The following is a 12,652-nucleotide window of genomic DNA, read 5'->3' on the forward strand; positions in this document are numbered from 1 at the left end:
TGCGTTACTGTACTGATTGAACATGTGGGGAACATTCCATATGTTATGTAAGTTGTGGTGGATACATATGGTGAGGACACATTATTTTATACATTATTAGTTTAATATCAGTTAGTAAATGTTTCTTATTTAGTGTCCTGTGATCTGAATGCTTTGTGTGCCTGCCCAGAGTAGTATTATATTTTTATTCTTATACACACAGGTATTGAATGTTTAGAAGGCAACACTCACTTTCATTACTTATTATTCCCCAGAAATCTATTCTATTCATTGTACCGATAGACTACAACCATATTGATGGCACTGATTATGGTTAAATATAGAATGGACTCTTCCTTCCTTTATAGGATCAAAGTTTAGGCTGTGGCCCCCACACTGAGTGATTTTCTAATTTCCAAGGATATCCCCTAGGACTAGAGATCAGATAAAACACAAGTCTAATATGCCTGCACTAAGGGCTTTCTATGGTACTCATGTAATCATATGTGCAACATTCAGTTATCTTTAAAAATGTGTGCATTATTATTAAAATTGCAAAACAAAACAGAAAAACAGAAAGTAAATAGTGTTGTATAAACTTAGCCTTACTGTAAGATTTCAATAATACAATGTTCTGATTTATTAGGAATTATAAGATTTCTGTCTTTTCCATTTATAGGTGTAAAGTTGGGACTATATTTCAATTATAATTCAACTGATCTCGTATTGACTGAAATTCTGATTAAAAGTCAACGTCCAAGTGTCAATTAATTACCAAACCTTTATTGGCTGCTACCTGTGTCCTCCTGTTGGGAATTATACCCGCCCTCCTACATTTCCAGGTAAAACAGGTTGAAAGATTTACATGCACTCCATTTCAGTGAGATACAAAGGGAGCACAAATGGTGTCGTGTTTATGCAGTGGGATGTGATACGAAAGGTCAGTACTTTGAAAGCACCAGGGGTTTCTCCGAAAAAAGATGAGGTTTTCCACTCCCATAACCAGTTACAGTTTGGGGAACTCACGGGGAAGCTCTACCCTGCTTTACTAGATCACTATGAACCGGCATTTAATTGACAGCAGTGGATTGGGTTTATGTTCCAGTGTTGTGCCCTCAACCAGAACAGAATGATTTAGTCTCTCTGCAAGGGAACAAATGGAGACGGAACTGCTGATTTTCCTCTTACAAAGTGGTGAGTTTATCTGTGAATTAAAAATATAGACCAAATCGCTTACAGGGACCATTATAGCATGAAGCTTGTAGATTGTATGGCTTTACATATACAGTAATGCATTGTTTAAAAGTTTTATTGTTGTTTAAGTCAAAGTTTGAAGAGCAGAACATACTTGTTTCTTAGTATACTAAAAAAATCTCTTTTAATTTTGAATTAGGTGAGTATTTATATATAAGATCATTTTTGCATTGAACAACTTAAATGCTAAGCTCAGCCAGAGGAACAATTGTGAGGATGGTGCAGGACTGGGCAGTGTTTTGCTATGGGCCAGAAGCAACTCGATAGCACCTAACAAGGACAACAACAACAACATATATCTATTTCCCATTTTTTGAAGAAGTACTTTACTGCTTTCCATAGTAGTTATAGAATTTTACTGGTATAGAAGCAGGGTGTGAGGACTCTAGTCTCTTTAGAAACGTGTGTGTGTGTGTGTGTGTGTGTGTGTGTGTGTGTGTTCTGCTTTTAAGAAATTTGCTTTCAATCTGGGGTGAGGTGATAGCTCATCATTGTTTTGATTTGCGTCTCTTAAGCGCATAATGACTAAGAGCATTTCTTCATATGTCTGATGGATGCCTGGTTTTCTTCTTTGCTGAAGTATCTATTCATATCTGGTGCCCTTTTTGAAAAGTGGATTGTTTTCGTTTTTCTTACTGAGTTGTTGAAGTTTTCTATAAATTTTTGAGATGATTCACTTGTCTGTTGCCATCGGTAAAATTATTTCTCCGTCTGTGGGTTCTCATTTTACTCTCAGTGAAATCTTTGGATACACTAGGTGTCTACTTTTGGACGGCCTCAGTCATCTAGTTTGTCTTCTGTTGTTGCATATTTTACATCATGTGTGATAGTGTGTTTATGCCATGTGTTAGGACACTTACGTTTGTTTGTAATTTGGTATTGATAATTTTTTATATTTCTAGCTTTTCCATTTATGTCTTTATCCATCATGAATTTGATTTTGTATGAGGTTCTGAGATGTTTCCTTCAACTGGAAATGGATATCCCAATTTATTATCTTAAAATGCACATGTGATTTTAAATACAGTTTCATTAAAATGCATGTCCCTGTATCTCTAAAGCGGTTTGGCATAGAAGTGAACAGCATAAACACCAATGAGAAAATCTTCTTAGAAGTACTGTTTTCGGTGTTGTTTGTAGGTGCCATCAGAGCTGGCTCCAATTCATGGCAGCGCTGTGCACAAGAGAAAAAAACACTGCAGTCCTGCAACCTCTGCACAGTCCTTCCTCTGCCTGAGCCCATTGATGCAGCCACTGTGTCCATCCATCTCCCTTAGGGCCTTCCTCTTTTTCTCCACCCTTCCATGTTACCAAACATGATGTCCTTCTCTGGGGACTGGTCTCTCCTGACAAGATGTCCAAAGTATGTAAGAAGAAGTCTTGCCATCCTTAACCCTAAGGAGCACTCTGGCCTTCCCTCTTCCAACACAGATCTGATTGTCCTTTTAGCAGTCCGTGGTATTTTCAATGTTCTTCTCCAGCACCGCACTTCAGATGCATGGATTGTTCTATGTCCTTATTCAATGTCTGACTTACACATGCTTTTCAGAGTGCTGCCACTAAGCAATCTCCTGGAGATAATGGAGTCTTAAGTCCTCAAGTGTGAAAACATATATTTGCATAATTTATTTGTGAATACTGGGTTCCTGTTCACCTATTTCCTTTAACTATCCTCTTATCATTTTCAAAAGGCTTCTGGATCATGGAGCTGAAGAATCTAACAGGCATCCCAGAATTCCTCCTCCTGGGCCTTTCTGAGAATCCAAAACTGCAGCGCCTCCTTTTTGGCCTTTTCCTGTGCATTTATCTGATCACTGTAGCTGGGAATCTTCTCATTACCCTGGTGATCAGCTCAGACCCTCATCTCCACATACCCATGTACTTCTTTCTCTCCAATCTGTCCTTGGCTGACACTGTATTCATCTCTACTACGGTCCCAAAGATGCTGGTGAACACCCAGACACAGATCAAATCCATCACCTATGTGGGCTGCCTGACACAAATATCCTTCTTTTATCTCTTTGGGTGTCTGGACAGTATGTTCCTCAGCGTGATGGCTTATGACAGGTTTGTTGCCATCTGTCACCCCCTGCACTACACTGCTATCATGAACTCCCGCCTCTGTGGCTTGCTTGTTTTGATATCTTTTATCATTAGTCTTTTGGAGTCCTTAGTGCATACTTTAATGGTCTCACAACTTACCTTTTGTGCAGATGTGGAAATCCCTAGTTTTTTCTGTGACCCTCTACACCTCCTCAACCTTGCCTGTTCTGACACCTCCAAAAGTACCATACTAGTATATTTTATTAGTGCCATCTTTGGTGGTGTTCCAGTCTCAGGGATCCTTTTCTCTTACACTCGAATTATTTCCTCCATTCTGAGACTCGCATCTTCAGGTGGGAAGTCTAAAGCCTTTTCCACCTGTGGTTCTCACCTAACAGTGGTTTGCTTATTTTATGGAACAGGTATTGGAGTGTACCTCAGTTCATCTGTCTCAGCTTCTACAAAGAATGGTGCAGTGGCCTCAGTGATATATGCTGTATTTACTCCCATGGTGAACCCCTTCATCTATAGCTTGAGGAATAAGGACATCAAGAGAGCCTTGTTGAGGTTTCTTAGTGGAAATACTTAATATTTATGGCACCCTTTATGATATGTGAGATGGAAAGGATTTCATGATCTAATCACTATAAGTAGAAATTTCCTTGTTTGGTTACATAATTTTTGGAGCTCTCATAGATTCTGTCTTGAATTTTGATATCTGAAGATTGCTTCCATTGGCACATCTTTGAACAGTGAGAGTATGTGGGGATATAGTCTATTTGCATTTATCAAATTACATATTATGATCCCTTCTCTAACTTATCATTTATGATCTGACTTCCTGGTAATATGCACAATTCTTTTTTATGAACTTAAAAAGTTCACCCTTTCCCATAATTCTGAAGCAATGATTCACACATATACATTTGGATCACCAAGGTCCTCTTTTGAGCTGATTCCAGCCTGTGACTAGGATATCATTGTATTTTAAAAGCTCCATGGTAATTACATTTATTAAAAAGACTGAGAATTATGACACACACAGCAGTAATAGTCACTTCATAATTGAATCCAATTCTGCATGTGTCAAAGTAGAACTCTTTTCCATAGGGGTTTTATAAGGATAGCTTATTAGAAACAAATTTTCATTCCATTGTGCTTCTGAGTGGCTTTGAGTCTCCATTTTTTTAGTTAGCATCTGGGAGTACTGATCTCTTACACAACTCAATAATATTTGTGTATTATTGAATAGAATATTTTAAAATCCTAACTACAATATAGGTTTCATTATCATAACAATTTTATAAAGGAAATATCTAAATGGGTATAAAATATAGATATTTCCTCATAATATGTGTATGATAATGGGATGTTTTATGTTAATGATATTATAGCTATGTTTTTGTCTTTTTCATTTCCCCTGAATTATATCACATCATTGCCTGCATAGAAAATTGAAGACATAAATTACCTTTAGAGGTCTGATTGTTGTACTGTAACCTTTTAACAAACCAAAAAACCAAACCCTCTGGCACAAAGTGGATTCTGACTCACGTGATTATATGAAGGATTTCCAAGGCTAAATACGTATGAGAGCAGAGCATCTCATCTTCCTCTAGCAGATCTGTGGGTATGGTGGAACAGCTGACCTTGAGCTTAGCAGACCAACAACTAGCCATCAGCTTGGGGTTCACTGGAAAAGTTTGGAATTAAACACAAGAAGTCTGGCTTTCTGAAATTGCTTTGTGATCTTGCATGGACTTTACTTTTTCACCTTAAAATGCTGGGTTGGTCTGATGAGAAAACAAATGATTTAGAAAATTAAGATCAGAAATATAGTTAAGCACCTTTACCAAGCCTCTACAAATTGTAACACCAAAAGCATTGAGTGACCTAATAGACTAACTGTTTTCCTGAGATTGTGTAGGGCTCATGCAAATAAAGTTTCATAACATTTTTTAAAAATGAGAAAGGTGTTCAATAGCAGTTAATTACTGTTTAACCATTGAATTTTACTGAGCTTAAATTACTCATTAAATATCACTGAGTCATTTGAGTTTCATCACTGAGTTTTACTGAGTCATTTTGAATTCATTGCTGCTGCATGATTTTGTGCATTAATAACAGCATATTCATCAAAATGTGAAGACCTTTTCAAAGACAGCCCACAGCTTTAAGTTAGCATTCCTTCAGAGGACTCTATATGCCAGAATAAAAAGCTGTGATAAAAATGGATGAAAAATAAAATGGTTCAAGTAACATAGACATATGAATGTAACACGATTAAGAGCATTTGAATTGAGGTGTTGGTGAAGCATATTGAAAAAACTGTCAACTTCCAGAAGAACGAATAAGTCTTGAAAAAAGCTAAGATGGTGAGACTTCATCTCACATACTTTGTACACACCAGGAGAGACCAGTCCCTGCAAAAGTACCTATCATATACACTCGTGGATAAGCCGAGTTTTTCAGCACATTTGTAAAGCAGTTTTTGTGGTAAAACTAGGTGCCTCGGCTGATATTTGGTTCAGTTTATACTTGAGTATATTTGGTATGTAATGTTTAGTGAAGTAGCAAGTAACTGAAAAATAGGATGACCCAAAAGGTGATGGATTGACTCAATGACTGCAAGAGTGGACTTATACACAGCAGCAATGGTGAGGATAAAGCAAGCCTAGGTAGTGTTTTATTCGTTGTCCATTGGTTCATTGTGTGTTGAACTGACTCAACAAAAATTGGCAGAGATGAAAACATGTCATTAATAAAGAACTGCCTCTTTGGGTTTATGATAGGAATAGAAAGTTTCATCTGACTGCTGATATTGTGGTTAATAGGCCAATGCCTGACAACCAAGACTCTTTTTGTAATGATTACAGCCTAGGAAACTCCTGGAGCTGTTCTACTTTGTAACATGAGGTTACTTCAGGTCAGAATCTACTACATAACACCTAATAAAAACAACTAACTGAAAAGGTGACGGTTCTAATCCAGGTAATGACACCTCAGAGAGTGGTCGGGTGATGTCCTTCTGTAAAGAGTACCATCCAAAAAACCCCTATGGAGTTCTACTTTGTGACATATGGTGTAACCATAAGTCAGAATCAACTTGTGGGCAACTGATTTTATTATGTAATTAAGAACTTTGCTTTTAATATAGGTTCAAGTATATCTGGTTCTAGTTGCTGTTGACACTTTTATAGAGTTAAAATGAAATCCCGACTTTATAAATATTTGGCCCAAATGGTGAAGCTGAGGAGGCCACATACACAAAGAGTGTATGAAAAGGTTTATTTCACATACAAGACTGTAGAGTAGCCAAAGCAAATGGGAAAAAGGATGAAGTCAAGGAGCCGAATAGAAAAGTTCAAAAGGCAGCTTGATAAGACAAAACCAAGTATTGTAACAAAATGTCCAAAGAACTAGAAGTAGAAAACCGAAAGAGAAGAACCCATTCAGCATATCTGAAACTGAAAGAACTCAAGAAAAATTCATCTTGAGTTAGAATTTTGAAAGATTTCATAGGAAAACTATAGAACGATTCACTAAGCATCAAGAGAAGACAGGAAGAATACAGAGATACTGTGTCAAAAAGAACTAGTAGGCAGCCCACCATTTCAGGAGTTAGCATATGAGCAAGCACCAATCGTGCTGAAGGAAGAAGTTCAAATTGCACCGGATGCATTAAGCAAGGACAAGTCTCCAGGAATTAATGGAGTACTCATTGAAATGTTTCAGAAAGTTGAAGAAACACTGGAAGCACCCATTCATCAATGCCAGGAAATTTGAGAGACAGCTACTTGGAAGAGATCCATATTTGTGCCCATTCCAAAGAAAGGTGATTCAACAGAATGCTCAAACTATAGAATGGTATCATTGAAACAAAACTAATTAAACATTAAAATAAAAAAAGTTCTTGTGGGGGACAGTGAGGGAGGGAGGCAATAAAGGGGAACTGATATCAAGGAGTTCAAGAAGAAAAAAAATGTTTTGAAACTGACTCTGGTAGCAATTGTACAATACTGCTTGGTGGGATTGAACTATGGAATATTATGATATCTGTAAGAGCTCACAATAAAGTGATTAAAAAATACAACAAAACCTCAAAAATCTGGAATAAATTTAAAATCGGTCAAAGAGGAGCTCAAATGATAAGGTGCTAAATTTTAACCTAACTGCATCTGCAATTATCCACTTTCCACTACACTCTGCATGACACCGAGGCTCTGTTCTGTGGGCAGAGGCGATTCCCTGGAGGATTAATCCATGGGGATTTCCCCTTCACGTTTTAATGTTTTTAACAGAAACCATTTAAAATGGGTCAAAAAGAGATCAAATGATAAGATATTACACTTCAACCTGACCACACCTGCCATAATAGACTTTATGATGCTTTCTATCTGATAGCAAGGGTATTCACATTCCTCAACTGTGGTCATGTGGATCCTTTTCCCTTTTCTACTTGGTGTCCATCCTGTCTTGCCAATTGTAAGAATGCTTTCTATGAAAATCTGTGGAACATCATCTTTAAAACATGAACGTTCAGAACAGATTTGTTGGGTTTGTGGTTGTTTTCTATTAGTTTTTAAAATGATCTCCTTTTGCTTCTTCTTTCCTTTTTTGCTTCTTTTTGAGAAGAGACATTGATTTTCTCACAGTGGGGAGACTAGAAGCCTGCGTTCTGAGATGGACTGACACCATAGCTGCAACAATGGGCTCAAGCACAGGAACAATTGTGAATATGGTGCCGCACTGGGTCGTGTTTCCTTCTGTTGTGGTTTCCTCTGATTGCTGTGGTTGAACCAACTCGATGACATCTAGCAATAACATCATTTAAGTTAACACATTTTGAATTAGTATTATATGTGTGTGACATGTGGGTGCAATTTTATTGTTTGGTTTTTATCCAGTTCCCCTAACACCATTTACTGAGGAGTCTGTCACTTCATTTAATGGATTTGGCAGAAAAAAAATTGCATAAATATCTTAGTTTACTCCTGTACTCAATTCAATTACATGGTCTATATATCTGTGTTAGCCTGGGTACATTAGAGAAACAAATCCAGAGAAATTCATATGTATAACAGAGAGTTTTATATAAAGGTTAAGTGCACATCAAGAAAGCATCCCAACCCAGTACTACCCAAGCCCACAAGTCTAATATTAACCCATATGTCCAACACCAATCCACAAACTCCTCCTTCATTTCACAAAACACACGCAATGATGCAAAATGCAGGAGGAAAGCCAAATCATGAGCGTGTAAGCATCTCAGCACTGGCAGGGGTCACCGCACGGGTGCTCCAGCACCCAGGGCTGCATCAGGGTAAGTCCATGTGGCTTCTCCTCAGGGATGTCTTGAAGGAAGTGAGCCTTGCCAGCTGAAGCAGGGAACTGGCTAAGGCAGCTGCACCCTGGTCCGACCATCAGAGAGCAAGAGACCTGAGCACTAGAAAGGTGAAGCTCACTGAGCCACTTATCTCTCCACCCTTCAATTAATCCCACATGTGTTTATCGGCCAGGTTGGTACAATAAACCTTAAGTATCTCAATATCTATCATTATTCAATTATGACACTGTTTTGATTTCTTTATGTTCATAGTAACTATGTTTTTTAACCAGGGAGTGTGAACCTTTTTTATTGATCTTTTCTCAGGTTATCTCAGCTACTTGCAGTTCTATATGACTTTGAGGACTGCTTTTCCATTCCTGAAAAAAAGGGTGTTCAAATTTTAATTGGAATTTAATTAAATCTCTAGTTCAATTTGAGCAGTATTCCCATGTTACAGATATTGAAAGTTCTGAAAGTCAATCCCACAGAGTTTGAGGAGGACCTCACTATCCCCAGAAAGAAAAACCTGGAGTGGAATATATATTTTGGACCTCTGGTCTCTGTGCTGAGAATCTAACCCAGAAGAAAGAGAGCTGTAACACTAGAGCTCAAGCTGGTGCAGGATGGCATGAGATGGGGCAAGATGATATAAGGGACAAAAGCCATGAAGTGGTGCCAAATGACTGTGGGAGTCTTTCTGGTCCAGAGAGCAAAGTGGCTATACTGGGCTCAATAATACATTGAGTGAGAGATCAAATTACCTTTGGGCAGGAGGCTTGCTAGTGAAGTGGTGTGCCTCTTTGCACCTGATAGGGAAGCCAAAAATGCTATAATATTTGCCCAAATGTGAGCCAGCAGCAGAGGCAAGAATAAGGCCACTCCTGTCGGCATAGACAGTATGTTCAATGTGCCTAAGGACATTGTTGAGAAGGAGCTGAAAGATGGCAGCACATCCCAAACTACAACCGTGACATTAAACTTCCAAATATACTTACCCACAGTCTTTCCAACGCCATTTTTCAGGTGAAGAGCAGTTGTCTCTCATTGAACATTAACTTTGACTCCTCTTTGTTTTTTAAATCATTTTATTAGGGGCTCATACAACTCTTATCACAATCCTTACATACATCAATTGTGTAAAGCACATTTGTACATTCATTGCCCTCATCATTCTCAGAACATTTGCTCTCCACTTAGTCCCTGGCATCTGGTCCTCATTTTTCCCCTCCTTCATGAACCCTTGGTTATTTATAAATTATTATTTTGTCTATCTTGCCCTCTTTTTTTATACTCCTCTTTTTTTATACTCTGTGCCCACATTTTCAGAAAATTCTGTTTTATATGCAAGAAAACTGTATCCAGAATCAACCCAAATCTCACCACTTCCCTTGTTACCACAGTGACCCAAGTTCCATCATTTTATGATTATTATAATATTACTGTACTTAATTATCACTTATTTGTCCTTGCTATCAAGAGAATTTTTCAATAATCTGTCTGAATCTGTATTGTTTACCTCCTCTTTTCTGTTTCCCCCATCACTCATTTCATTACAATCTTCATTGCCTCTATAAGATCTGTTTATGGATTTATTTCTGGAATTTTATTTTCATTGGTTATCTTTTTTGCTTTTATTTTCTTAATAGTTGTTTAAATTAGATCATGCAGATTCTAATGGAATGGGAAGATATTCTTCCTTGTTATGTGCTCTCTATTGTCTAACAACTTCATGGTAGCCCTCACCATATATGACTTCTTTTGTTCTGAATTCTATTTCCTGACTCCCCTCAAAAACAAACAAACAAAACCCTCATTGCCATTGAGTAGATTCCAACTCATACTAACTTACAGGGAGTAGGATAACTGCCCCTGTGGAGTTGCTGAGACTATACACTTTTACAGGAGTAGAAATCCTCATCTTTCTCCCACAGAGGAAAACATCTGGTGGTTTCAAACTACTGACATTTCAATTACCCACCTAACAGGTATTCCATTACACCACCAAATGCAAACTCAAAACTCACTGCTATTGAATCAATACCAACTCACAGTGACCCTATAGGACTGTAAAGCTGCCTCTGTGAGTTTCTGAGATTGGAACTCTTTATGGAGTAGAAAGCCACATCTTTCTTTCTTTTTTTAATTTAATTTAAACATTTTATTAGGGGCTTGTACAACTCTTTTTTTTTTAATCATTTTATTAGGGGCTCATACGACTCTTATCACAATCCATACCTATATCAATTATATAAAGCTACATTCATTGCCCTCATCTTTCTCAAAACATTTCCTCTCCACTTAAGCCCCTTGCATTAGGTCCTCATTTTCCCCCTCCCTCCCTGCTCCCTCATGAGCCCTTGATAATTTATAAATTATTATTTTGTCATATCTTGCCCTGTCCGATGTCTCCCTTCACCCACTTTTCTGTTGTCTGTCCCCCAGGAAAGAGGTCACATGTAGATCCTTGTAATTGGTTCCCCCTTTCCAACCCACTCTCCCTCTAAGCTCCCAGTATCGCCACTTACACCACTGGTCCTGAAGGGATCATGCACCCTGGATACCCTGTATTTCCAGTTCCTATCTATTCCAGTGTATATCCTCTGGTCTAGCCAGACTTGCAAGGTAGAATTGGGATCATGATAGTGGGGGCGGAGGAAGCATTTAGGAATTAGAGGAAAGTTGAATTTTTCATTGTTGCTACATCGCACCCTGTCTGGCTCGTCTCCTCCCTGAGAACCCTCTGCAAGGGGATCTCCAGTGGCCTACCAATGGGCTTTGGGTCTCCACTCCGCACTGCCCCCCCTCCCCCTGCCTCATTCACTAGGGTAAGATTTTTTGTTCTGATGATGCCTGATACCTGATCCCTTTGACACCTTGTGATCACACAGGCCGGTGTGCTTCTTCCATGTGGGCTTTGTTGCTTCTGAGCTAGATGACTGCTTGTTAACCTTCAAGCCTTTAAAACCCCAGACACTATATCTTTTGATAGCCGGGCACCATCAGCTTTCTTCACCACATTTGCTTATGCACCTATTTGCCTTCAGCAATAGTTTCATGGAGGTGAGCACACAATGATATGATTTTTTGTTCTTTGATGTCTGATAACTGATCCCTTTGTCAGATCGTGGTCACACAGGCTGATGTGCTTCTTCTATGTGGGTTTTGTTGCTTCTGAGCTAGAAGCCACATCTTTCTCCAGCAGAGCAACTGGTGGTTTTGAACTGCTGACCTCGCAGGTCACAGCCCAATGCCTAACCACTACACCTCCAGGGATCCTTAATTCTATTTCCTGACTCCTCTATTTTAGTACAATTTAAACTGTCACAGATCTATCCACCAAGCCAATGGTTCATTTGATTCAGCTCCTCCTTGGAGGTTTTTCTGTAAGAATCATAGTCACCCATTCAGTTTCCACAGTACTTGCAATCACCCACTGGTTCCAATAAAGAATTCTCCCTCTGCACTTGACTTCAATGCCAAATATTTTTTCTAGAACATGTAGTCATTACCTGTAAAAAGTAAGCTTCCAACTAAAATTCCTTCTGATAGTCATAAATTCTTCGTTCAGCCTGTGTACTACTTTATGCTTAAATTATTTCTAAGGAACACAGAAAGCTTAACTTGTTTTTATGTGTTTCAGGTCTTTCTTGGTACTGGAAATTTTTATCTTTCTTGGAGACAAGCTTTATTTTTATTTGTTTTAGCTATCATTTCATATATTTGAAATGAATGGGGTTAAGGTGATATCACAGTGCTATATTGTTCCAGGCTGACTTTTTAATAAAACTATATATTAACAAAACTTATGAGCAAAACTATATTAAAAATTCATTTAGAAATAGTTTAATATGGTGAAATAAATACTCAAAATTTTTACTCAAAACATAAGGACATTTTTAGTATATGTGCTGCCGAAGCGAGCACATAAGGACATTTTTAATTGGAGGATTTGACAGCACCAGACAACAACAAAATTCTGATTTTAGTTAAATATACAGTTTCAGAAACCGTTAACTCTCGGTTTCAAGGTTAATAGTAGAAATAAAC

The 12,652-nt window shown here is 38.2% G+C and overlaps 1 protein-coding gene across 1 annotated transcript; it reads left to right on the forward strand.

Annotated features, from left to right (window-relative positions):
- The first annotated feature begins 319 nt into the window (after positions 1-319).
- LOC101655082 (olfactory receptor 18-like) lies at positions 320-3,865 on the forward strand. Its single transcript, XM_004714301.2, has 2 exons — positions 320-365; positions 2,886-3,865. The coding sequence occupies exon 2, from the start codon at positions 2,936-2,938 to the stop codon at positions 3,863-3,865; it is 930 nt and encodes a 309-aa protein (XP_004714358.1). The 5' UTR covers positions 320-365; positions 2,886-2,935.
- The last annotated feature ends 8,787 nt before the right edge of the window (positions 3,866-12,652 follow it).

The sequence above is a fragment of the Echinops telfairi genome, unplaced genomic scaffold, assembly GCF_000313985.2.
Source record: "Echinops telfairi isolate 266 unplaced genomic scaffold, ASM31398v2 ScPeMD7_7459;HRSCAF=8497, whole genome shotgun sequence".
Lineage (NCBI taxonomy): Eukaryota > Metazoa > Chordata > Mammalia > Afrosoricida > Tenrecidae > Echinops > Echinops telfairi.

Coding starts and splice junctions, on each gene's coding strand:
- LOC101655082 (XM_004714301.2), top strand. CDS start 2,936: ATGGAGCTGAAGAATCTAACAGGCATCCCAGAATTCCTCCTCCTGGGC.